At 41.5% G+C, this 24,832-nt stretch overlaps 1 protein-coding gene across 2 annotated transcripts; it reads left to right on the forward strand.

Moving 5' to 3' along the window:
- The first annotated feature begins 26 nt into the window (after nucleotides 1-26).
- Nucleotides 27-22,132, forward strand: LOC113974280 (serine/threonine-protein phosphatase 4 regulatory subunit 1-like). 2 transcript variants are annotated; one of them, XM_027697286.1, is made up of 20 exons: nucleotides 27-169; nucleotides 269-313; nucleotides 4,833-4,965; nucleotides 5,277-5,383; nucleotides 5,981-6,123; nucleotides 6,641-6,787; nucleotides 8,384-8,491; nucleotides 9,636-9,701; nucleotides 10,291-10,449; nucleotides 10,909-11,102; nucleotides 11,441-11,856; nucleotides 12,548-12,777; nucleotides 13,454-13,546; nucleotides 14,061-14,246; nucleotides 14,521-14,682; nucleotides 15,290-15,390; nucleotides 16,490-16,610; nucleotides 17,313-17,447; nucleotides 18,161-18,302; nucleotides 19,039-22,132. In XM_027697286.1, exons 1-20 carry the CDS (start codon nucleotides 163-165, stop codon nucleotides 19,191-19,193), a joined length of 2,850 nt encoding a protein of 949 aa, XP_027553087.1. In that variant the 5' UTR covers nucleotides 27-162; the 3' UTR covers nucleotides 19,194-22,132. The 2 variants fall into 2 exon arrangements, with proteins under 2 accessions (XP_027553087.1, XP_027553088.1); XM_027697287.1 differs by lacking the exon at nucleotides 269-313 and having other exon boundaries at nucleotides 38-169.
- Nucleotides 22,133-24,832: the final 2,700 nt, after the last annotated feature.

Genomic DNA, 24,832 nt, shown 5'->3' on the forward strand with positions numbered 1-24,832 from the left:
CCACTCTTCTTCTCCTCAGGCGCTGAGGGGCCGCTCGACCCCCGGCAGCCGCGGCTCGTTCAACCCGGTGGCGTTTCGGGGCTGACCCGGCGGCAGGAAGCGCCGGCGGCTCCTCCCTGTGCCCTCCCGCTCCTCCTCCTCCTCGCCCATGTCCATTCCAAGATGGCCGGTAAGTGGGGCCGGCAGGCGGGCGGGCGGCTCAGCCGGGGCTGCCCCGTCCCTCCGAAACCAACCCCCCTGGTATCTCTCTTCTGTTTTTCGTTTGTAGGGATCCCTTTGTATTTTGTGGATTTGCAGGATGACTTAGATGATTGTGAGTAACTGTTTTTTTATTTTTCCGCTCCCCGTTCAGGCCCCCGCTCCCACCCTGGGGTCCTCCTGCTGCCCTCTTTCCCTCTCCGCATTTTCACCCAGGTGAGGGCGAGGGGAGGATGGTGAGGCAGTTCTGGCAGGTGAAGGTGTACAGGGTGTTAGGACCATCCTCGCTGGTTCCAGGGGCCGCAGGGCTCGGTGTAAAGAGCAGCTCCGGCAGCTCCGCGATGAGCCTGGAAAGGCGCACGGGTGGCTCGGGGGAGCAGCCCCGCTCCTGTGGTCGGTGGGAATTAGGGAATTGACTTTCCAAGGCTGTAGAGGCTGCTGAGGACGCGTGTTCAGCTGTTCTGCATCCCCGGGATGTGCTGCGAGTGCACCTCGGGATAAAGGGAACAATCGCCGTGTGCGCTGCGATTGGGTCGCACAAAGCCGTGGTTTTGGGTTCAGTGCCCTGTCGAGGGTCCCAGGGCAGGGAACAGCTCCATCCCAAGCCGGGGTAGTCCAGGGCTGTGTTACAGAAGAGTCGGACACCTGTCAGACCCTGAGCACGGCTTGGTAAGCGCTGTGATTTAGGAAGATAAAGCCTTGACTAACAATGATAACGAACTTGTATGGCTTTAGAAAGCAGCTCTCTTTGTAGGGTGGTTTTATTGGCACTTCGGATGCTGGATTGACTTTTCTCTTAAAAAGAAATGAAAAAATGATACTTGTACGTGTTTCTTGTGAGAAACTGTATTTGTTTATCACAAAACCGTTATTGTTTAATAGTGCTTGAAAACGTGTAACAGATTTATGAAGAAGATGGTCTTCAGAACGCCAGGGGAAATGCTGGGATACAAGTGGGATCCCAAGTCTTCCATTGGGAAGATGTGCAGGGATGTTGCCTCTGTGGGAGGAGGTGGCTCTGTGGGATTCTGTTAGTTGTTGCTCTCAGCCTTTGAGGTTTAAAGTGCAAACAGCAGAAATAAATTCAGACTTGGTAGTGGTTGTGTTATGGGTTTTGGCCTGGGACCAGGGGTGCCCATCCCTAGAAGTGTTTGTTCTGCATTAGTGCTCAGTCTTTGGCTGTTTTGTTGAGACTGTGACACATTTGTCTGGTAAATTGATTAAGAAGTTTGCTTCTAAGGCAAAACTCCAGTTAATAAAAATGTCCAGATAAAGAAGTTTTTGCCATAAGTGGTAATTAATAAGAGAAAATATCAGTTTCAGCATAAGCATATAAATAAATGTGCCTTTTAGAGCATTATTAAAGTCTTATTTTATGATTTAAAATACTCTTTGATTAAGTTCATTAATTTGATAATGCAGTTAGAATTATGGAATCAAAAGCTGTTGTCTCTGTGTTGTAGCAGAGTTCAGGGGTCCCATCTGAGATATTGTTGTGCTGATCAGTGACTTAGGCTAGCAAAGAGTTCATGATGTGTTTTAGGAAAACCTCAGTGAAATAAATCACTGGCACTGGACTTTTACTTTCTTAACTAATTTGGTGGAAGTGTCATGCACACTGAAGATTGAAACAGAGTCTGGAGGATTACTCTGAATGTGGCAAAAGGCTGTAGTAAAACCTGCCTAAGTTCAAGTGCAGTTTTAAACTTGTTTTCTCTAAGATGAGATAATGGATCATCTGGAAAAATAATTAGCTTATTTATGCCCTTTGAACATTTAAAAAGAAAGTATTTAAAGAATTTGTTTTTCCTTCTACAAACACCAGGAGGGAAAATGACCTCCTTGAGCTCATTAAATGGTTGCACTCTGCACTGGTATTTACTGGTTTGTGTTGTGAAATGTTAATAGTGGCACTGGGAGATGACATTGAGTTGCACCCTTAGGTCCTGTGACCCTGAGTTTCTTACAGGCTCTAAGCAGCTTTTGAGTCTGGGGCAAACTGAGACACAGTGAACTCGAGTTCAGCTCTGGATACTGGCACATTTATTCCTCCTCAGAGGTGGACAGATTTCAAACTTACTTGTTTAATATAATTAAATGGAAAAATACTGAATGTTAGATTTACCTGTGAAAGAACATTAGACAAGAAATGCTAGTTCATTATTTGTGATTTATTTCATAGTACTCTGGTGTATTCTGAAACCTGTAAGTACCTATGGCTTCTTTTTTTATGGAAAAAGAAAAAATTCCTGAGAGAAGACAAAATGGATTCTGCCATGATTATTCCTTACTTGTGTGTAGTGAGAGTGTGTGGAAAAAATTTCAGGTATTTAACTCTCCATCTTGAGCATAAGTAATAGTGCTCTGTTTTCTCTCTACCCTTGGAAGCACTGGTATGTGCTTAGGTAATTTAAATGAATAATAGAGCTACTTCACATAGTAAAATTAAACATGTTCATCATGTTTACAAAACTAGTCCCAGGTGTGGTATAGTAGTCAAAGTTAGAATTGGGATTTATTTCATTGTCATTTGAATTGGTAGAAATTCTAAAATATGTGAAGTGAACTAATAAAAGCCTTCATTTTTAAAGTGTTTCTAATTGGGGACAGGTGGGAGCCAGGTGAAGTTAATGACAAGTATATTGATCCTAATTGTTTTCTTGAGCCCTAATAAATCTTTCTTTGTATAGCAGGTGACTAGGCTCAAAAATTAGCTAGTGAGTGTTCAGTCTGTGTGCATTTTAAAATACATTTGTTATAACTGTAGCTATAAGGATGGTGAGAGTCGGGTGTGGATGTGGAGGATTTGTTGCAACCTCAGAAAGGAAATCTGCGATCCCACAGACACTGTGTAACTTCCCCTGAGCTGTCAGGGATACAGAGGTTTCTTCTGAAGCAGCAAATCTGGATGTTCAGGTGCTGTGATTGGGGAAGTCCTGGAGCAGATCGATCCCGGATGGATCCGTGCATTGGAAATTGTTTACACTGGTGCAGAGAAATGTTTTGAACCCGGCAGATCCTTCTTTAAGGAGCAGTGGGGTGGAAATAAGGGTGTCAGTGCAATACATCATCACCACACAAAGCCATGAATAATTAGCAGCTGTTTCTGGCCGTGTAGCTGTGGGTTCACTTGTAGTGCCTGTGTGTACATTTAGGATTTGAACACTTATTCTAATCCCACAGTTTTCTGCTGTTTGAACCCCATTGAGCTTGTTGAGCATGTTGTCTGCATGAGCAGCAGAGTTTGGAATTGCTCTGGTCTTTAACTCACCTGGGTTCTGTGGAGACCTTAAACCAATCTGATTTTTATTTTTTCCCCCCTGAGGACCCAGGTATAACATTGTGCTCCAAATATGTTCAGATAATTTCCTCTGTAAATGAGCCTTATTTCTGAGGATGTTTTGACTCATGTTAAATAATTGGAAAGAAGAGTTTTATATATGAAATAAGATTTTTCTGTTGGAAAAATAGAGGGGTTTTTAACATTAAAAGTGATTTATAATGGGTATTACTGTAGTTTAGAGCCAAAGAATTTGGCTTGTTGTCTTCAGTGCTTTGTCACTCTCAGCACGTGCTGGTTTGCAATATTTCATGCATGTGAGAAGCTGTGTTGGCACATTTTGCATTGATTTAAGTATGATCACAGTTGCTCTGTTTGTGTGAAAGAAGTGTGCATAGTTCTAGGAGGGCTTGGTTGGGACAACTGTAAACCCAGGGCAGGAATATCAGCTACTCCAGTGCCACTCTTTCCATGGAGTTGGTTGCTGTCCATGTTCCTGTATCTGTGGCTGCAATGAGAGCACTGGTGTGATGCTGGCATGTTATTTCACTGTCTCTGTTTTAAGGATGAAGGATTAAAATAAGTCTGACAGCAAAGTTATCCCATTCCATTTCCTTCTCACAGTTTTACCTTCTGCCTGTAATCTGTAATTGTTACTGGATTAGGTGACTCTTGGACTTGGTGAGGCAAATGTAATACTTGGGTAAAAGTCTGAAGCTGCAAATACAAAAAAGATTTAGAACAGAGTATGCTTATGTGGAAAAGTCTGTAGATGATGGATCTGCAGCAGGAAGCTCCCAGCATGTTCCCAAGTATGGTGGTGAAGGTGAAGTTTTTCCCAAAGCTACTGGTCTGATTTAAATATGTGCAACTCGGTAACTACAGTGAGAAAAATGTGCCCTGGGAAGTTGGAAAAAGATATAAGAGTTTGCTGTTTTAAAGCAATACAGTTTGAGAGTTGCTACAACTGTTAAAATTTCAGTTCCTTTTAATGGGACTTATTTTCCCTTTGAATTTGTGGGTCAGTTTGTGGCAATTGTGTGAGCTGAGCCCTCTTAACTCGGAATGTGTGTGGTTACTGCACTCAAAGGGCAAAGTCAAGTGTGTTTAAAGCCAAGGATTTTGACAGTTGAATTAAATATCAAAGCTTAAATTTACAGGGTCATGTGCAAGTGTTGCACTCAACTTCATTAGATACAATTGAAGATTTTTTGGTTTTGGTAAGCTGTTTCCAGTGATGTTCAAAGACTCTTGAGGAAATAGTTGTTGCTATCATGTATTCCACTGTAACATCTCTTGCTGACTCTTGGGTTTTGTTTTTTTTTTTTGTCTGTTACTTTTCTTGTCTTTCAAGTTGGATTTGAAGATTATGGGCCAGACTGTGATAGCATGAGGATAACAGCATTCCTGGATATCCCTGGACAGGATAACTTAACTCCACTGGCTCGTCTAGAAAAATATGCCTTCAGCGATAATGTCTTTAACAGGTAAGGATACAACAGCCACACCTGGTGATGACTGAGTGCACTGAGGATGTTAAGGTGTCACTCTGTCTTTTATTAATCTCTCAAACACATGCATATTATTATTTCTATTTGAATAACTTTTATATAACATTTCCATGAAAAGAGGTTTTCGTTCTTGATTAAGTTCTCTTGATTCCATCCTTCTTTGGTTGGGATGTAGAATGGTCAGAGGTCTTTTTAAGGTGCCCATTTACATTGGATAAGTTCCCCTTGTGTCCCATCTACATGTTTTTGGCTGGATATTATGGCAATTAATGTTGTTCACTCCACAGGCAAATTATTGCCAGAGGTCTTCTGGATGTCTTTCGAGATTTCAGTAACAATGAAGAAGACTTCCTGACTGTAATGGAAATAGTGGTCAGGCTCTCTGAAGATGCAGGTTTGAAAGCTTTGTTTTGCTTGGTTTTTTTAATTTTGGTAGTTTATTTTACATAAGCTGCAATATAGAAAGTACTGGCATTCAATTTTGAGAGGCAAAGAGGGGACTAAGGAAACTAAATCATCCAACAGCAATGTCTGTCATTGAAAATAAGATAAATTTTTCTCTGCTTTTGAAGTATGTTGTATGATAGATAAGACATTAAATGAAAGGTTCTTACTTAGAATAGGGCCTGAAGTAATATTTTTCAAGAAATTTATTACATCTGACTGTGTGGTGTAGGTGGCACAGAGCAGCTGTGTTAATACCTCATGTGCATGCATTTGTGGTGACTGGGTTTTCCAGCTAGTGCCCTCATTTTATCTGATTTGTTTGGGAAGTCTCTGATGCCAATCTCTGAACTGTGATGATGTATGTAAGGCTATTCCATTTTATTTAGTTTTCCTTGAAGAACAGGCAATCTGTGATGCCCTTTCTATATTTTGATTATTTTCATTTTCCTCTGTTGCAAAAACAAAAAGAAAAATGCTACTTTTTCCTTAAGGTACCTGATCTTAATTTCATACTTACTAATGTAGTTTTGCCTTTCATTTCTAGAGCCAACTGTACGTACAGAGCTGATGGAACAGATCCCTCCCATTGCCATTTTCCTGCAGGAAAGCAGACCAAATTTCCCAACAGCATTTTTTGAATACCTTATGCCCATAGTAGTGAGATACCTCACAGATGTTAACAATCAGGTAGGAAAAGCAGACAATATGAGTTGAGTTGTTGGAAAATTCTGTGTGGTTCAGTGAATTGGAGGCAGGGGAAAGAGATAACAGGAAATTCCATGCTGATTGACACCTGGCTTTTATGTAGTGCTCTGTTGTCAGCACATTTTTCTGTGAGGTCTGATTTTTTATTTAATTTTTTAATACTTTCCTTGGCAGATAATGGGAAACTTAGAGCATTGGCTCAGCAGCACAGGGATGGGGTCTGTTACAGGAGCCATAACTTGCAAATCCTGCTTTATGCTTCATCTTTTGGCTTCTCATCAGAATATGATGAAATGTCATCTAATGATTATATTAAACTGTAGTCTTTATTACTAATTCCTCATAGTCATAAAACTGAGAAGTTTTTTCTGGGTTTGCTTTGTTGTTTTTTTAACTCGTACCTGTGTGTTCATTGAAAAATTGGTTTTTCTTGTGGTTCTTGTATCAGTAAATGTTGGTTTTACGGTGACAAACTGGTTTTGTGTGTTCCTGTGTACAGGTTAGAAAGGCAGGTCAGGAGGCTCTGCTGATATTGCTGGAACAGGATCTTGTGGCTCAGAGTGACATTGAAAACAAGGTGTGTCCCATCCTGCTGGACCTCTCTGCCCCTGACAGTGATGATGAGTACAAGGTGGAAGCTGTGAATGTAAGTTTATAACATTAAATTATAATGGTAATTAAGATGAGGTCCAGGAATAATACTGCCATTAAATAAGCAATCAAACTTTTTGTGTTTATTCTTTAGGATATTTGGATTTTTAGTTTAACACAACAAGTCTTTAATTTTTGTTCTGAATTCTCTCTGAATTCTGAATTCTCTCTGAAGATACAGAGAGACCGTTTTTATACTTCAGAATGCTAAATGATGTCAGAATGGTACCTGAATAACTTTAAAATACAATTGCTCCTTGGCAGCCTTGTTTTAATTCTTCTTAAGATTGTTTTATTCCCCAGCAGTTTCTTTGCATTTGCTCCACCAGGTTTCCCAGTAACACTGTAGATGTGTCAGTGATGACCTCTCTGAGTTCTGAAGTGTTATGAAAAAAACATTGCCTGGTGACTTTATGGAAATCAGTTGACTCCACAGAAAAGTGCTGGTGTGTAATTACATTTCAGCATGGATATCTGACACTTGACCTGTAAAATATTTTACCAGCTAGATTTTCCTCTTCCTTGTTTGGGAGTTGGGAATTGCTTAGGCAGTTTTCCAGGATGACATCTGAGCACCAGATGCCTTTTAGGAGTTGGAAAATTTGTAGGAAAGTCCTTGAATGGTGTTTTCCTTCGTTCTTATTTAGCATTCTGTTAAAAAGGCAAATATTTATTCCTAGAAAGGAATAAAGCTTATTTTTTGTGGAGGTAGAAAGCTCCAACATTTTTGGAAAAATAAAAATAGATGAGTACTGTTAATCTGACAACACTTGTGTAAGCATTAAACTCCTGTTGCTGTGGGCAGAGCAGTTGAGTAGGAAGGTGCATGGGAGCCCCTTGCTTTTTCCTGTTACAAATATAAGAATTACAGAAACTTATCCCAGAAATTGGGAACTGAAAGAAAACACAGAGTCCAAAGCACCTGATTTTTCACAGCAAGAAACATGGTTTGTAATGGTAGTGAAAATGTTACTAACTTCTTTTAACTGTGCACTCCTGAAATTCCTGAGGATCAGTCCTGTACAGTGTGCATTAGCTCACGTATATACTTAGTTTTTCTTGCCCTCCCTTTTCTCTCCTGTTGTATGGCAAACTTGTGTTTTATTTTGGTGTCTGAGCCTATAAAGAGCTGGGACTGTGCACATTTTGAAGTATCTGAACAACCCTGCTAAAGCATAATGTCTTCCTTGCATGCTGAAGTATGAGATATTTCTAATGTGCTTAAAGAGTGTGGGTTTTATAAGTGCAGTGGGATTTTTGTCTTCTCTGTACAAAATCCCAGTGTATGCCCCATTGTAAACACCTTGAAAGCAAATACATGAATGGAAGTCTATTTAACGAGATAAAAGACAATGAATTAGATGCAGAAATGTTGTGTTCAGGCACAGTGTCATAGAATGATTTAAAATAAAAACAGTAGTTGTCTTTCACATGAAACAGGTGTATGAAAACACGAATAATGTGTAGCAGTTAAATCTATCTGACTTTTGCTGTCTTGCTCTCTGAGGTAATTTTTAGGAGGAGTATTTGGCTGTGTTTACAAGCTTTATAATTTTCTTCTCCTTCCACATATCCCTTTCCTGTTTTTCAGATAATCTGTAAAATGGCCTCTATGTTGAGCAGAACAACAGTTGAGCACATGCTGCTTCCTCGTTTCTGTGAACTGTGCAGTGATGGCAAATTGTTTCAAGTCCGAAAGGTTGGTGTGTTTCCAACTCTTAAGCTACCTAAAAACGAAACTTGCATGTTGCTGTTCAAATCCCTTCCTAAATAATTTAGTCATTACTTTAGCTGATGAACTCTGAAAGCATCTGGAAGAGCAGTTTTTATTTATTGGCACGGTTATAGCTTCTGTGGTGCAGTAAAGAAATGGATAACAGACCTTGGTGAATAGCTTTGGTCCAGCAGTTAAACTGGTCTTGAACATTTAATAGTTTTGCACAACTTTTTTTTTTAAAGCTGCTGTGACTGGTTATAGGATGCAAACAAATTACCTCATCTCTACCATCTCGTTTAAACCAGAAATTCAAAGATAACAGACATTTGAGACATCCTTCCTTTAATTTTTTTTTTTTAAATCTGTTGCTATTGAAAGGAGAAATCCCAGAAGTGTAATACTTTAATTCATGTTTGAGTACAAAAGGAAACTTGTAGCATAAGAAGTCTTAAAATATTTGAGTAGACTTAAGGGTCACGCAGAGCTCCAGCTTGGTCTGTAACATAAACTGCACTTGTTGGAATTTGAGCTGCATTATAGCCTTGTAAATAAGCACATAAAGTGAATAGAATGAGTATTAACACAGTCCTATCTTAATTGATTTCAGATTTTGGCAACATCTTTTTCCAGCATGAGGGGATGTCCCTTTTGCCTTAATTATAGCTCCTGTAATGGCCTGGAAATGGCACTAACTTGAGCCCTTGATTAAACTTTGCCTCAGCAAAGTACTTAAGCCACCTTGAGCCAGGATAGTTCTGTCAGTACACCTAAGTCCTGACCCTGGTATCATGTGTTACCCTGCTTTGGGTTTGACAGCTGCTGCTCAAAGTCATTTAAACTTTCAAGCAGGCTTATTGTCCCTTCTGTGGTTACTGAGGTAGATGATGCTCTTCATGCAGAAACCTTTGTCACTATTGATTTCTGAGGCATGTGGTGTATGGACACTGCATGGAACAAGTCTTTGTTTGGGATGAGTTAATGTTACACTGTAGTTACAGGGCTGAAATTTGAATAGTCCAAACATGTGCAGTTGTGTTGTGGGATAAATAATCCATGGGGAAGTTGATAATAAAACTAATGCCCTTGAAAGAGACACAGTGTTATTAATGGCTTTTTTATTTCTTAGATTTGTGCAGCTAATTTTGGTGACATTTGTAATGCAGTTGGGCAAGAAGCCACAGAAAGACTGCTGGTATGTAAAACCAAATCAATTTACAAGACTTGTATTTCTCAGTTCAAAAAGTTTAATAATGTGCTCTTTTATTGTCTTGTCTATAAATTATTTAGCATGCATGCTTTTTTTTGGTTGATTAGGTTAAAGCCTTGGTTGCAATTACGTAGCAAAACCGGGAATGAAGAGAAATGCAAAGTTCTTGTTTTGCAAAACATGTTTAAAAATTTAATTGACAGCAGACATATATATATTTTTATATATATATATATACACACACACTTTAGAATTACTGACTCACTCTTTTTTTCCCAAAACTAGATAACCAATCAAGTAATGATTTCAGGAAAAATAGGCCATTAATAATTCTTTCTATTCTTCCTTATTACATATAATTATACATGAAATCCTAATGGATTAAATGGGAGACAGCTAGGTTTTTTTCCCAATTCCTTCAATTAGTGTATGTATTCAACCTGTCTCTGTTTTTTCTGTTCTTCACTTTGTTCTCTCAAGTTGTGTTTGTGTCTGATTTTCAGACAAATACCTTGATATTGCTGCAGACTTTGTTTAGCCTTTAATTAGTCTTGGTTTTGCTTATTTTTGGCAGATTCCCAAGTTCTTTGAGCTCTGTTCTGACAGTGTCTGGGGGATGAGGAAAGCCTGTGCTGAGTGCTTCATGGCAGTGTCCTACACCACATCCCCAGAGGTTCGCAGGAGCAAACTGTCCCCCCTGTTCATCAGCCTCATCAGTGACACTTGCAGATGGGTGAGTAACTCATCCTGGAATTGGTGCATCTTCCCAGACACATCCTGGGAAATAGTGGGCAACTCAGAAGTGTGCTGAAGAGCATTTGCTGAGATTGGAGTCTAATGTACTAAAAACTAATCTTTTCTACTAAGACAGATCTTATTTTTCCTCTCTCTTTACTTTTAAAGAACCCTGTTGATAGAAATTCTAACTGTAAATACATTTCTGAGAGAAGGTTGCTTGTGTTAAATAGATTGAAGTAGACAGGGATGTCCTTCAAATTTATAACTTCTAAAAGATTTCTGTACAGTGACTGTAGTTACATGTTTGATATTCTAACACCCTTTGCTTAGGTGGCACTTATTTGGTAATTGGTTATATCTGGTGTTCAATGAAGCTAAAAAATTGCACCAAATTTTCATTTTTCAACTCTGTGGGAGCTGATGAAGCCTGACTGTTCTTGCACACCCCCCCCAGGTTCGTCAGGCTGCTTTTCAGTCTCTTGGCCCATTCATTTCTACCTTTGCAAACCCTTCAAGTGCTGGGCTTTACATTCGAGAAGATGGGACACTGAGTATCCGACCACCAGCACAAGATGTGAATTCCAATTCCTGCCAGCCAAGCAACAATGTCACTTTAATGTCCTCCAGTGCAAATGCTACATTGTCCAGGTAAATCGTGGGAAAAGGGGTGGTGTAGTGGAAGGGATTAAAAAGAAGTTAATTGGTTTTGTTGCTTGTCAAGGCTAAAGATCTCAACTTGAGAATATAGTTCTAGAAAAGGTAGGAAGAGTGAGATCACACATTTGAGTGTAGCCAGTGTATTGAAAAATTCACTTTGCCTTCACCGGAGGGTAAAGGGAAAACTGGTGCAGTAAAGTGTAGTGGTAACATAAATTCTGTCTTTCTGTAGAGAAAAGCTTCTGTTGTTGCTGCTGTCTTTTATGAATTATTTCACTGAAAACCTGCTGTTACAGAGTATTTCAGTAAGTGTGTGTGTCTGTTACCAGCTCAGAACAACCAATGGAAATCAAACCGACTGAGGAGATTTCAGCAGAAGTGAACACAAAGCTCTCTGAGAACCTGAATAAAGACACACGGGAAGAAGGTTCAGATTGTGGTGCCAGTCCTGGAGATGTGTCTTGCCTGTCTCAGGGTGACAGAGCTGGTGCTGGTGTCCCTGAGGTCACCAAGGGCAGCAGTATCCCTGGAATGCCCTCGAGGTCTGGCGAGGACGTGTTCAACACGTTCCTGTACTGGCGCCCTCCTCTGCCTGACATCACTCGGGAGCTGGAGCTCTTCCAGTTCAAGACTGAGAAGCACAACGAGAGCTGTTCTGTGCCATGCAATAACTGTGTGGCTAGTAGTGAAATAAAAAAGGTTCTAGAAAGCTTACAAGAGCACATAGATGATCCAGATGTTCAAGGTGAGACTCTATAGTAGTAAAATTATGTTTTCTCTGAGCAGGTTTTGTCCTGGCCTCTACAAAGCCCCTGACTGCTTTTTAATTGACTTGGTGTTCACAGGGTGATGAGCCTTCCTTGAGCAGTAAATTATAGTATAAGGTTATGCAACAGCCTTTTTCATAAGACCTGAGTTATTTCTAGAACAGCTGGGGAAGTGTTCCTGGCTTCTTTTTGCACAAGAAATAAATTGATATAACTACAAAAGGGTTGTTAAAGAGACAAGAGCTTGTTAAAGACAGTTTTAACAGATTCCAAATACTGTAGGTACTGTGGTTTTAGTGACAGTGCTGCCTGTGATCAGCTGAATTCATCTAATACTTGGCTGAGGCCCTAATTCCAAGTTATCCCTCCACAGCCACCCAATACAGGCCCGTTGTGGAACACATTGAAGTGATAATGGCCTGGTAGTGGGGTCTGAGGGTGTTTCCTGGACCAAATCCATCTTTGTCATCCATAGTCAACTCAGTTTCTTGTTTCACCAAGTCTCTTGAGTGCTCCAGAGTAAGAGGCCTTTTCCTTCCAAGAGCAAATGTTTGTGAACACACCATTTCTGTGCAGCTCATACTGGGCTTTTTTCAGATGAGTTAATTATAAGTTTAATGCTTTTAAATGCAGAAGGGAGATTAAATAGTCATTGTTTGTGTTATACAGCTCAGGTCCAAGTGTTGTCTGCTGCTCTCAGAGCTGCTCAGTTTGATTCTGTTGGTGACTGTGAGACCAAAAAAATGGAAGAAAGCAGTGGCAATCTTCAGAACAAAACCATTTCAGATGAAGCAGCTGTTTCAGATGCTGCCTGCACCCAGGTGCAGGACACTCCCTCATCCCCTGCCTCCCAGGAGAACATCAGTGACCAGTCAGCCACCAGTCTGCTGAAAAGCACAGTAAGTAACTTTGTGCTCCATGTCTGAAAGGAATTCCTGCCTGCAAAAGTCCTGGGTGGGTTTGTGTAGTCCCTGGCATAACTGACCCACTTCTGATCCAAAGCCCTTGAACATTACTAGACCACAGCTATCACATTCTACTTACTCTGATTAGAAAAGCCAGTGAGGGCTGTCATTTCTGCTTGCACACAGATGACCCAGGAGTTAGTTTGGCAGGAGTTCTGCAGGATTTTTCCTGATCAAATGTAGCAAGTACAATCTCACCTCTTCCTGTAATGGATCTAATTTTAGACTTTTATCTCTAGACAGGAGGCTGAATCAGGTGGTGACACACACGCAGTTCCTGGTTACTATTTGTTGATTACAACATACAATTAGGAGTAAAAGAAATTGCTTGCACAGTATTTAATCTTGCTGGAGCTAAGGGTGAAATAAAAAGACAAGCAGCTTGTCCGTGAACAAAAATTGGACATAAAACTTGTATGAACAAAAATGTACAACTCTGTTGTCTCTTTGTATTTGCATAAACACACTGAACAAGGCTCTGCCTGTGCAAGGCTCTGCCTGCAAAAGGCTGTTCTGATCTGAGCTGCATTGTCCTGCTGTGTGATGCTTTGAAATATCCCAAACAGCACCAAGTCTCATTCATTTCACTACCTAGTACCTCCTTTTACAGGACTCAGAGGAACAACACAGAGGAACCAGTGTATTTTTAAGAAAAGAGCAAGAAAATAATCCACCGTTTGAAGATGACAAGTCAAAATTCCAGGTGATTAAAATAGCACCTAATGGCTTTAGTGGAGTGCTGGATACAGTTCATCTTACCCCTAATGCAGTGATGGCTTCTGCAGTGGATCAGTTGCAGAATGTGAAGGAATGCTCTGGAATTTGAGGAGAACCCTGTTTTAAGTGAGAAAATTAGAAACATTCTATTGCCTCTTCGGTGCCTTTGAGGCAACCTGTGCAGCCAAGGCAGGCACTGACTGTGCTGTGTTGTCACTGATTTACTCTTTGTCTTCAGCAAAGAAGAAACTTTCAGCTTGGTTGATGCACTGTGTTGATAAAGTAATAATGACTGTTCCTTCCTGCCTGCTCTGTCCCAAAGAGAGGAGAAAGAAGTGTTGGGGTCATGCCCTTGGGGAAGGTTCCCCACCCAGGGATGCCTTGCTGTGCTTTGTTTTGCTGCTGGCGGGTTGGGAGCAAGAGAACTGTGGCACAACAGGTGTCTTTTCTTTCTGCCCTTGAATTCCCGTGTGTGTCACTGATTCCCTGTCTGTCTACAGGATATCATCCCTCAGCCCTTGCTGGACCAGTACCTGTCCATGACTGACCCTGCTCGGGCCCAGACCGTGGACACGGAGATCGCCAAGCACTGCGCCTACAGCCTGCCCGGGGTGGCCCTGACGCTGGGCAGGCAGAACTGGCACTGCCTCAAGGACACCTACGAGACACTGGCCTCAGATGTGCAGGTAAAGGAAAAGAAGGTTTGTAGTGAGAAATCAGAAGTTTGAGGAACTTTTTTGTTCGCTTTGCTGGACTGAAGTTATTATAAGATCATATGATTTCTTATAAGGGATTAAATATGCACTAAAAATACAAAATTTAACACTTATATCAGACTTTGTACTGCTGTGTAACCAGCCCTGTTTGTTCTGCTCTGTCGATCCCCACACAGGTGTAGTTCAAAAGCCTATCTGTTTTAGTTTGGTGCCTGATGTAGTTGCCTTGTTGCCCTGTTTGCAGTGGAAGGTGCGTCGGACACTGGCTTTCTCCATCCACGAGCTGGCAGTGATCCTGGGGGATCAGCTGACAGCTGCTGATCTGGTGCCAATCTTCAATGGATTCCTGAAAGACCTGGATGAAGTGCGTATCGGTGTCCTCAAACATCTGTATGACTTCCTGAAGGTAGGGAAGTGCAATTAATTTCTTCATATACATTTTTTTTTCTGACTCCATTATATTAAGAGTCTTCTAATGAGCTCTGCATGTATCAGGATCTAATTAATGTTTAGTTTTGTACAAAGCTGCCGTTTTGTGTGTGTCTCTATTCCTTTTTTAATGTGCCTCACTTCTATTTTGTCTCATAACCCAACAAAACATCAAAACTGAAAACCCTTTGCAAATGTGGTTGTAAATGCTGCTGGCTGCTGTAAAGGAATTAGTATTTTGGGCAGTCCAGCTGGAAAGTTGGCCCAGTAGCAATTTATGTTTGGGGCTGGGAGAGAAGAGAGCAGATCCTGGTGGGTAATACACACAAATCCTTAGTTTTTGGTGCCCAGAGATGGTGCTTTGATGGGTGTCCTTGCCAAAGGGGTGACTTCTTGTACTTTTTTGGATGTCAGTCTTGTGTGTCCAGGCACTCAGCTGATTGTGCACAGTTTTAGGAAACATCTTGTCAATGGTCACTTGCTTTCAAGTAGGAAAATGCACATAGGTGTGAACAGAGCAACACAGCAGAGAACTGCAAGTATTGAGTTTTCCCAGTTTTACACTAGTCATGTTTCTCCTTTAGCTACTTCATGCAGACAAGAGGCGAGAGTATCTTTACCAGCTTCAAGAATTTGTGGTGACTGATAACAGCAGGAACTGGAGGTTTCGTTACGAGCTGGCAGAGTATGTAATCTTATTAACTTCTGATTTTTAATCTGTATTACTAACTTGGAAATAGGCAGTTACATTCAGAAGTTAGCACATCTGTTTGGGAGCTAAAATTTAAACCATTCTTTAGTAGTAAACTCAATTTAAAAGCCACTGGCTGTTAAGGTTGTTTTGGGGGAGCTGGGGGTGTTTGGGTTTTTAATTTGGGGGTTTTTATGTGGGGTTTTGTTTTGTTCAAGCTGTGTTGTAATCAAGTGTGATTGAAAGTTAAATGTCTGTGATTACACTAAAATGAAGATCTGGTTCACTGACAGCTAATGAAATATGACAATCTGATAGATATTATTCAGTGAGGTCTCAGAATTTATTTAGTTCGAGGCTCCCTTGCAAAAATCAGTGAAATGGATGGAAACAATAATTTTTCTCATGTGTGAGAAAGAAAAAAACAGTTCTTAAAAAGTAAGTTGGTTAATTCAGTACTTCTGAGTGGCTGTATAATGGAGGTAGAACAACATCCCACAGTTCTTTCTCTACAAGCCCTGTTGATATTTGCAGCACCTTCGTAGGCATAGCTTGGGACTCAAATCTGACCTTCACGTTCGTGGTGTTGGTGTTTGGGCTGTTGAGGCCTCGCTGTCCCTCTGTAGTTTGGCACAACAAACAAGGACGTTCCACAGCAGTGCCCTGACCCCTAGTGGGGACCTGCTGCTGTTCTGTGCTGGCAGTGCTGTGGCTGCAGTGAGTCCTGGGAGCTTCTGAGGTACAAATTATTTTCTGAAAGGCAGATTTCTACACTGAGGCAAATAGTCCGTTTTCACTTTGCAAAAATGTACAGGATATTGGTTTGAAGTTGCAAAAGAAACTTTTTATTTTACTTATGGTTGTAGCTTTTGTTATTATCTGGGATAATTTTGATATATCATACATGTAGTTTGGGTAACAGTTTTTCTTGGACTCCCTGATGGATTGAAGTGTGTGAAGAGAAGAACAAACTGCTCAGGGGCTCTGTAGTGACTGTGGTACCTTGGTGCTCCTTCCCCACGTGGAACAGATGCTGAATGGGAGCAGGCTGGTGCTGCAGTTGGGAGAGTCAATGATTTCCTTTGTGTCCCAGGCAGCTGATCCTGATCCTGGAGCTCTACAACCCCAACGATGTCTATGACTACCTAAGACACATTGCACTGACTCTCTGCTCCGATAAAGTCTCAGAAGTTCGGTGGATCTCCTTCAAACTGGTAGGGGATTGAGTTCATTTCCTGGCAGGAGAGCAGGAAAATGATCCCAGAGAGGGGTATCTGAAATCACTGTTTTTTCAGACAAGTAGGGTGAATTGAGACATGTTTTGATCAATATGGTAAACAGTACAGAAAAGAGTGAAATTAAAAGTTTATAAAATATTTTGAGTTGTCTCTCTGCCACAGATATTAAAATCTTCCTCTGTGGTTTTATGTGAATGATAAATCTTTTCACCTGAATGAAAGCCAACATGTATAAGATTTGGAAGAGCATCCTGCAGTTCTGGGGAAAAAAAACCACAACAAAACACAGAACAACCAACTACTGATCTTTCCTCAAAGTTGATTTAATTTCTTATGAAGTTCATGACAATGCCATCATCCCATTGATGTCCTGAAGGAGTAGAAATATTCCTTCAATCTCTTCTTTTTCTTCATAGCACCCTCTAAAGGGGCATTATTTTATTGCTGGTTTTAATTCTGGTGGGTTTTGGTTCAGGTGAACAAAAGCTTTTCTAAAGCTTGGGCTTTTTCCAGAATAATACAGGAATTTGTTAAAACCTACCAGCACAGCTGACAGCGCTGTGTTTGGTGTCCCCTTGTAGAATTCAAATGAAATTATGGGGTTTTTTTAACTCTAAGGGCTGCAATCGAAGTCTCATCTCTTCTTTTTGTTCCTTTTCCCCTTGCTTTGCCCCCCAGGTCGTAGCAATCCTACAGAAGTTCTACACAAACAATGCAAATGCACTGGGGTTAAATTTCATCAATGAACTCGTCGTGCGGTTCCGTCACAGCTCCAAGTGGGTTGGAAGACAAGCCTTTGCCTTCATTTGTCAGGTTGGGATGTTCTCTCTCTGTTTCTGTGTGTACTGTTTCATTTGGAGCTGGTTTGGGCTTTAGCAGCAATGTGGGAAAAACTAGAATTTGGACTCCCAGTTTGTTTTGTCACTTTTGGGCTCTGTGATTCTGTGGGTTGACACGGCTGGTCCAGCTAAAGCTGTGCCTTTGTCGGGGGCTGTGCCTCCAGCTGCAGTAGCTGAGCCTTGGACTTCTGGTATCTCAGTGGCAAAGTCAAGAATTAAGTCCCAAACTGAGATGCATTTTTTTTTTTAAATATTTGGCCATGCAAAGATAAAGGGTGACAAGAGCTCTTCAAATTACCAATGGGTACTTGGTGCCAGGAACTATTTCCCTCTTTATTGCCATTTACCCACCCCCTCCAAACCAAAAATGCTTAATTCAGTAGCCATGAGGAGCAAGGGTTGAATGTTCAAAGGCAAAAGGGTGATGACAGCCAAGAGAGAAACATTTTCTTAAATATACTTGAAAGAAATTTGCTGCTGTTGGATCATCTTTGGCTGAACTTCGGAATGATAAGACATATTTTCAGAACAGCAGTTCAAAGGCTGTGCTTATTTCACCAACACAGGGTAGGGTGTAATTGTTCAGAGCCTTTTTTAATAGGCCAAATTAAGGACAGGATGGAAAGAAATGGCACATAGTGTATTTTTAACACAAATCTTGCTTTCCTGTGCTGTGTCTGTCCCCAGGCCGTGGTGGAGGAGGAGTGTATGCCCGTGGACCAATTTGTGGAGCACCTACTGCCCAGTCTCCTGAGCCTTGCCTCAGATCCCGTGCCCAACGTCAGGGTCCTGCTTGCCAAGGCCCTCAGGCAGACACTGCTGGAGAAAGGTGTGCTCATGAATTTCCTTGGAAAGGCCCAACATCTCAGGAATTCTGTTTTTCCTCTGCTCAGTTCATTGCAAGGCTCTTAAACAGGATCATACGTTGTACTCTGGGACAGTGCGTTTAACTTCGGGCTGGAGAGCGTAGATTTAGGAATTTTAGGAGTGGTTTTGCAGCCTTGGAATATGGGATGATTATCCCTAGAGGGCCTAGAAGTGGCTTTGTTAATCCAGCAGGACCCGCTTGGGGGCACTGTGGCCTCGCCAACAGCGGCCGAGGCGGCTGCAGGGTTTGGGATCCATCGTGCCACAGTTTCCTGTGTTACAATTCCTTAAAAATGACAGAAAAAAGGCAGCTGATCCCTGATTATTCAAAGGAAGATGCACGGAATTCTCCTCTCCTATCTTTTTATCAAAATAAAGTGTGGAGAAGGTTTTGGATTGCATTGTACAGTGGCAGGTTCCTGAGCCTGCTTTTGCTCAGAGACATTTCTGTTTAGGGCTCAGCAAAAAGAATTTATCTTAGAAGTATTTAAGTACCTAATAAGATGAGTCAGAAGCAGCATATTTCTCCTTCTCTGTCAGCTTCTCTGTCAGCTTCCTGTAGTTTCTGTAAGGAGACTATAAATTGGATAAGCTGCCCCAGATGTTTTTGGCATCCTCTGGATTTCTGCACTACTTATGCCCTAGGGTTTGTTCTTTTGAATTTGATTAAAATTGTCTTTTTTCTTCCCTTATTCTAGCTTATTTTAAAAGTGTTGGGAATCCTCATCTAGAAGCTGCAGAAGAGACCATTCTGGCCCTGCAATCTGACAGAGATCAAGATGTGTCTTTCTTCGCCACCATAAAACTAAAACAGGGTAACATGGACAATATTACCATTGAAAAACAAAACTAACAAGTTGTTCTGCAGCAGGGGCTGAACAGCAGGACAGTTGTTCACTTTGTGGTCGTGTTGGTGTGAGTAATGTGGGCAGATAAGGTGGGTTCTGTTACCTGTTTGAGCAGGAAATGTTACAGTCCTCATTTCATGACCTCGTTTCCTCTGCCCGGCTGTGTTTGATTCCCATGAGTAATCCCTCTGGTTTTCCCTCTGTAAATGTGGGTGATAACTCTGATCTCACCTGCAGTTCAGTATTATCTGTAAAGTCTTACACCACACTCAGTGTTTCAGTGTTAATTGGAATTCACATTTCATTTTTTAACAAAACATTTCCAGTAGCACAAGGCTGCTACAAGCTTAAAATGGTTTCTGAATCTTAAAACCTGATTATAACAAACTTCCCTGAAGCTCTTCTTTCTTCACTTATACTGTGGGTTTTGTATTGTTTCAGCTATTGCATTTATTTGAAAAAAGTGTATATATGTGAATAGTTTTGAATTGTAACAAAAAATTAATGAACTGAATTCTGTATCAGTGGAAAAAGCTCATAAAACATTTCATTTTTTAAAGTAGTTACACTGCTAGAATTAAGGCATGGGTCATTTTTACTTAATATAATGTGATATTTTTCAAAGCACAGAGAGCTCAAGATTCTTTGTATATTGTGACATTTCTATTAATTTGTTGCTTCTGAGCTACACTCTGACAGGTGTTAACAGTCATAACAACAGCCCTGTTATTTCTTGATCACCCTCACAGGTCAGTTGGTGTTACTGCTGACTCTCCTGGGGTAGGGAGACTGTAGATTTCCCAAGTGGAAAGTTCCTCATTCTGCCCCAGCAAAGGTCACTTGAGGGATTCAGTTCCTGCAACACATTCTGTGTCTGTACAGGGGTGTTACAGAATTTTACAGGCTTCACTTTGTTTGTTTTACTCACCTGGTTTAACAAACACCTTTCAACCTGCCCAGTGTTTAAATCCCAAACAGCTTTTCCTGAGAAACAAAGGACCTCTAAATTCTGAAAATGCCCAGATCAGAAGTGTCCCAGGGAAAGGTGTGACACAGTTTGCTCTGTAACTTCTGTGGATTGTTTGGTAAGGTTTGGGGCAAACCCCAGATGAAGGTTACTGAAGGTAAGGTGAGGCAGGATGTCTTCTGTGTCCTGAGACAGGAAGAAAGGAAAAATACACAGATGGAGCAGAGTTGTGTTGGGAAAATTGAGTAACTTCAGACAGTTGGAAAAATGATAAAGCCAATACTTTTGCTGGGCCCTGTGTTCTCCTGGATCCCAAATCTGCAATAATGTGCGGCCTGGGGGGGGGGAAAAAAAGCCATTTTTGTAGTGGGGATTGAAACTCTCCTGTTCCAAAACTAATGCTTGAATACTAAAGAAATGGCTCCACGTGGTGACAGTTACTGGCTGAGGAGAGTCCTTCCTCCTGCACAGACCTGGGTGAGTGTCTCCCCTCAGAGTTCCCGTGGGGAAGGTTGTTACAGCAGTGGCTGTTCTGGTTGGGTTTGAATGGGGCTTGTCTGCAATACAAGTAGGTTCCTCAGCTGGGTTCTGTGTTTTGGGAGGGCTCAGTTTTGGGTAAGTTAACCTCTCATGTATTATATAATCTGTACAGTATTTGTAACAAGTGGTTTCCTTGTGAGATCACAAACTGCTCTTTGGGAGCTGCAGGCAGAACTGTACCACTGCTACTGCAGCAAACAGTGTAAACTCTGTAAACTCTTTAATGTTCTACATTTAATTTTTTACAGTTTTTTTTTATAATTTAAAACAAATACTTCTTCAGTACAGACTTTTTATGATTGCTATTTCTTAACAAAAAGACCCCTCAAGTTAATTTTTTCTAGTTCTAATATCTTTTTCTAATGCTGGCATTATACTGGTATTTTCTAACAGTTCAGATTTTCTAAGGCCTTTCTGACAAGGTTTGACTTCTGTTTTTTATTATCAGTTCATTAAATTTCTCAGCACTGAACGGATTTTTTTTTTAAAGTGTGTGTATATGTAAGTATGTTTGAAATATACTGTATATAAATTAAATACCTTGAACATAACCCAACCCAGGTTTCTGTTTGTCAGATCACCTTAAATAGTTTCCTTGACTTGCAATAATCCACTGGAAAACACAAGCTTCCATATGTTTTAGCATGTTTGATTAGTGTTCACTGGGAGTTTTTAACTAGAATGTGTGTAAAGGGTAAGTCACCAGCTATAAAAGTTCACTAAAAGGCTAAACAAAGCTCTTTGTTTTTAACAATATTCTGGTACCTCTCTGGCTCCCAAATTCCTGTCAGTTTTGAACGATATGATTTCAGTGGAGTGTTTTAAAACCTTCTTTTACAACTTTACACTTGCATGTACTAACGGGGGTCATCACAGTTTTTGGGGTGGGTTTTTTGTAGACTGTGCAGGTCTGTTAAACGGATTTACCCTCTGCAAGTTTGTCTTTTTGGTTGAGTTTTAAACTAGAGGTGGTTTCAGCACGACTAAGGCTGCACTTTACGTCTTGTCCAGGACAAATGTGTGCAATGGGTCCAGCGGGGTGTTCACAGAGTTCTCTGGGCTCTTCAATGATGCAAAGAGATGCGTTTGAAAAGCCAGATGGAGCAAAGGTAGAATTTCACAACAGCAGTAAGAATAGAACTCTCCATTTCTAGCTAAGGAACGTGACAGTACCAGTGGTGGGTGCAATATTGCTTGGATGCTGTAGGAAATGGTCAGGCCCTTGTGATCCAAAGCATGTTGGTCGTGCTGTGGGGTTTCAGCCCCTGGTGTCGCTGGTCCCCGGGTGATGCCCCGGCTCTGTCTGTGCACGGTGGTGTTTAGAACCCGGTTAAGTGGGGACACTCTGGAAGTGTCTCCTGTTTGTCAGAGTAAAGAATCTATGTAACTTTCTATTTGTATTTATCTCAATAAATCTGTGACTGTTTTATAAACCAACTTGTGGTGACCTGCTTTTGTCATGGGTGAGATGGGAGTGTATTCTGTGGGTTAACGAAACGTCTCTCAGGTGTCTGACCAAGGCTGAATGTGGAATTTTTCATACTGAGCAGTAAAAAAAAAAAATCCATTAGATATCCAGAGATGTGAATTAGCTCTCCCTGCACTTTTTCCTTGAAGTGAGCGTGCCAAAAGTGCTTCACCTTATCCTGATGGCTGGAAAATACTTGCATTATTTTAATTTAGCTGTCTGCCATTTTGCATTTCACTTTCTTAACAAGATACTTGATCCAGGTGGTTTTGTATAGATAGGAGAAACAACACAAAGTATGCATAAAATCCTTTTTCTCGGTTATCTTAAAACACCATTAGATGGTTGAGGTTGTCTGTTCTTGGGTGTTCCTGTGAGGCCAAGGGACTTGTCTGTGTTAAGAGAATCAGAAGCAGAAACTGCTTCATATCCCTGTGTATTAAATGTACTCTCTATCAGGTGTAAAGCAGGAAACAGAAGGATGTGCCCCAAGAACAAAGGGTTCTTTGAAATGAAAGGTGTGTTGGCATAAGAGCCCCACGGAAAGATTGGTGACACTGTTTTTTTTCAAATAACCTCCCCCTCCTTATTTTTAAGAAATAACCATTCAACTTCCACTTACAGCTGAGAAAACCACTGTGGGAGATGCAGCCCAACATGGAGATGGTTTTGCAGGAGGAACAGCAGCATGAGCACCTGGCAGTTGCTCCTAAGAGGCCTCTCAGCAACACTGCAGAACTGATGTTTGGGTTTATTACCAAAAAAAGCTCTTCCTGGGAAGGAATGTGACACAGGACTGTTTCCTCAGGTAGCCTGGGTTTAGGAGCTGTCTCTGGAATCGAGGCCCAAAGTCTTGGCTGCCTCCTGTGGAGTCTGGGCTTACGTGACCAGTGCTGTGTGTCCTCTACCCCAAAAGCTCAGGTCAGCTTCCAATACATTTAAGAGAAGGTCAAGGACTGCAAAAGGGAACGATTTCTAGATGATTTTGTAGCACTTATAGCTACAGATGAAAGGAAAAGCCAAAATAATGTCCAATCCAAGGGGTGGCTAAGAGTAAATATAATATTTACTAATGAGAGAGTAGAGAATCAAGATGGGGCAGAGTAACAGGAAACAAGCAGGGATGATGTAGCTGATCCAGGGGGATTTACATAGTGTGCAAACACCCCTTGATTGATACCTAAAAAGAATGGTACTAACAGGTCTGTGTTTATTCTGCAGAGCCCACCTGGGAGTTACTGAGGACTTCACAGAGTTCCTGGGAGCAGAGCAGAGCAAGGGATGGGTGGCACTCAGAGCTTCCCTGGAAATGGCTGTGGCCAGCACAGAGGTCGTGTGGGAAGTGCCAACTTTCTCCTGAGCCATGGTAATGCTCTTGGAACAATCCTTCTCTGGCCCAGCAAACCTCCTTCTTGCTTCCCAGGCCCCAGAATTGCCCCCAAATGGCCTCGTGTATTTGGTGTTTGAGGGGGGGAGTGTGTTCAGCACAGCAGTGCTGAGGTGGACTTGGAGACAGGAATAACTGATGATCTTTTACAGTGAGCCATTTATTGATGGGACTTCCCTGCCTGGGGGGATATATAACTTGTTAGCTCAGGGAATTTTTAAGCAGAAAGAAAGAGAAGCTTGTTGTACCTGTTCCATATTTATCAATAGACACCAGTGGTGCAGAACACTGGCAATCCTTACTTTCACTTCTTAAAGTGATCCAAATGGACAAATTGTTAAATGCCAGAGCATTTACAGCTTGTAAAACCCAACAGACATCAGGAAACTGGTACTGATTGGGCTCTTACATGTTGTTTTCCTCTTGCTTAGGAAAGAGAATTGTAGTCAGCTTGCAATCTCCCTGACATTGTTCATAAAGGAAGCAGACAAAAAGTACCAATGAAACAGAAGGGCTGCAATTTAGTTAATTTATGCAAAACACAATCAGCATTCAAACTGGGAGTTACCAAGCAGATATGTATTGATAGAAAAGCCAAAATATTCTCTGTGCATAACTTGTGAAATGTTAAAACAGAATTTCAAGAGACTCCTGAAACTCCCATTACTATAGGCCAGAGAAGATGCAGCAGTGAATTCTGCCACTGCCAAATTCCCGAGGAGTGCAGAGGCATTGATTTAATCCCTGACATCTCGGGCTGGACCAGCTCTGCTGGGACACAGGAGCTGGTACCAGTAAGGAAAAACAAACAGCTTTTTCAGGAGAGGGATTAGAAGGGAGGGTGATTGCTTATAAAAGATGGTTGCAAAGAATCCGTGCTGGGGAGAGGGAAGAGCAGTGAGGAGGGAGTAAAGGGCAGAGAAATGGGAGGAACTGCAGGTGGGGAACATCATTCTGAGGGTGGTCTGTCTAGAGCACAATCTCTGCAGCAGAACCCTCTGCCTTCATTTCTGGACTTTGCAGTGTTCCTGAGTTGTGACCACAGCGTTCAAAGGCAGCCAGAATCAGGGAGCTGTGCCTGAGGATCCTGCTGACCAGGAACGTTTAGAGAGGAAGGTGGTTTGCAGAGGGGAGCCAAAAGCTATTAATTTTCTCCTGTGCTTCCAGCAGCCCGTTTGGGTTGGTTTGATGCCTAAGCCAGGCTGCAATTGAGGTCAGTGCTTTGGTTTCCCTTTAAGCTCCAGCTCTCTATACACTGTTCTGTTTGCACCATTTGCTTGAC

The sequence above is a fragment of the Neopelma chrysocephalum genome, unplaced genomic scaffold (genome assembly GCF_003984885.1).
Source record: "Neopelma chrysocephalum unplaced genomic scaffold, ASM398488v2 Primary Assembly neopelma1_119, whole genome shotgun sequence".
Classification (NCBI taxonomy): Eukaryota; Metazoa; Chordata; class Aves; order Passeriformes; family Pipridae; genus Neopelma; species Neopelma chrysocephalum.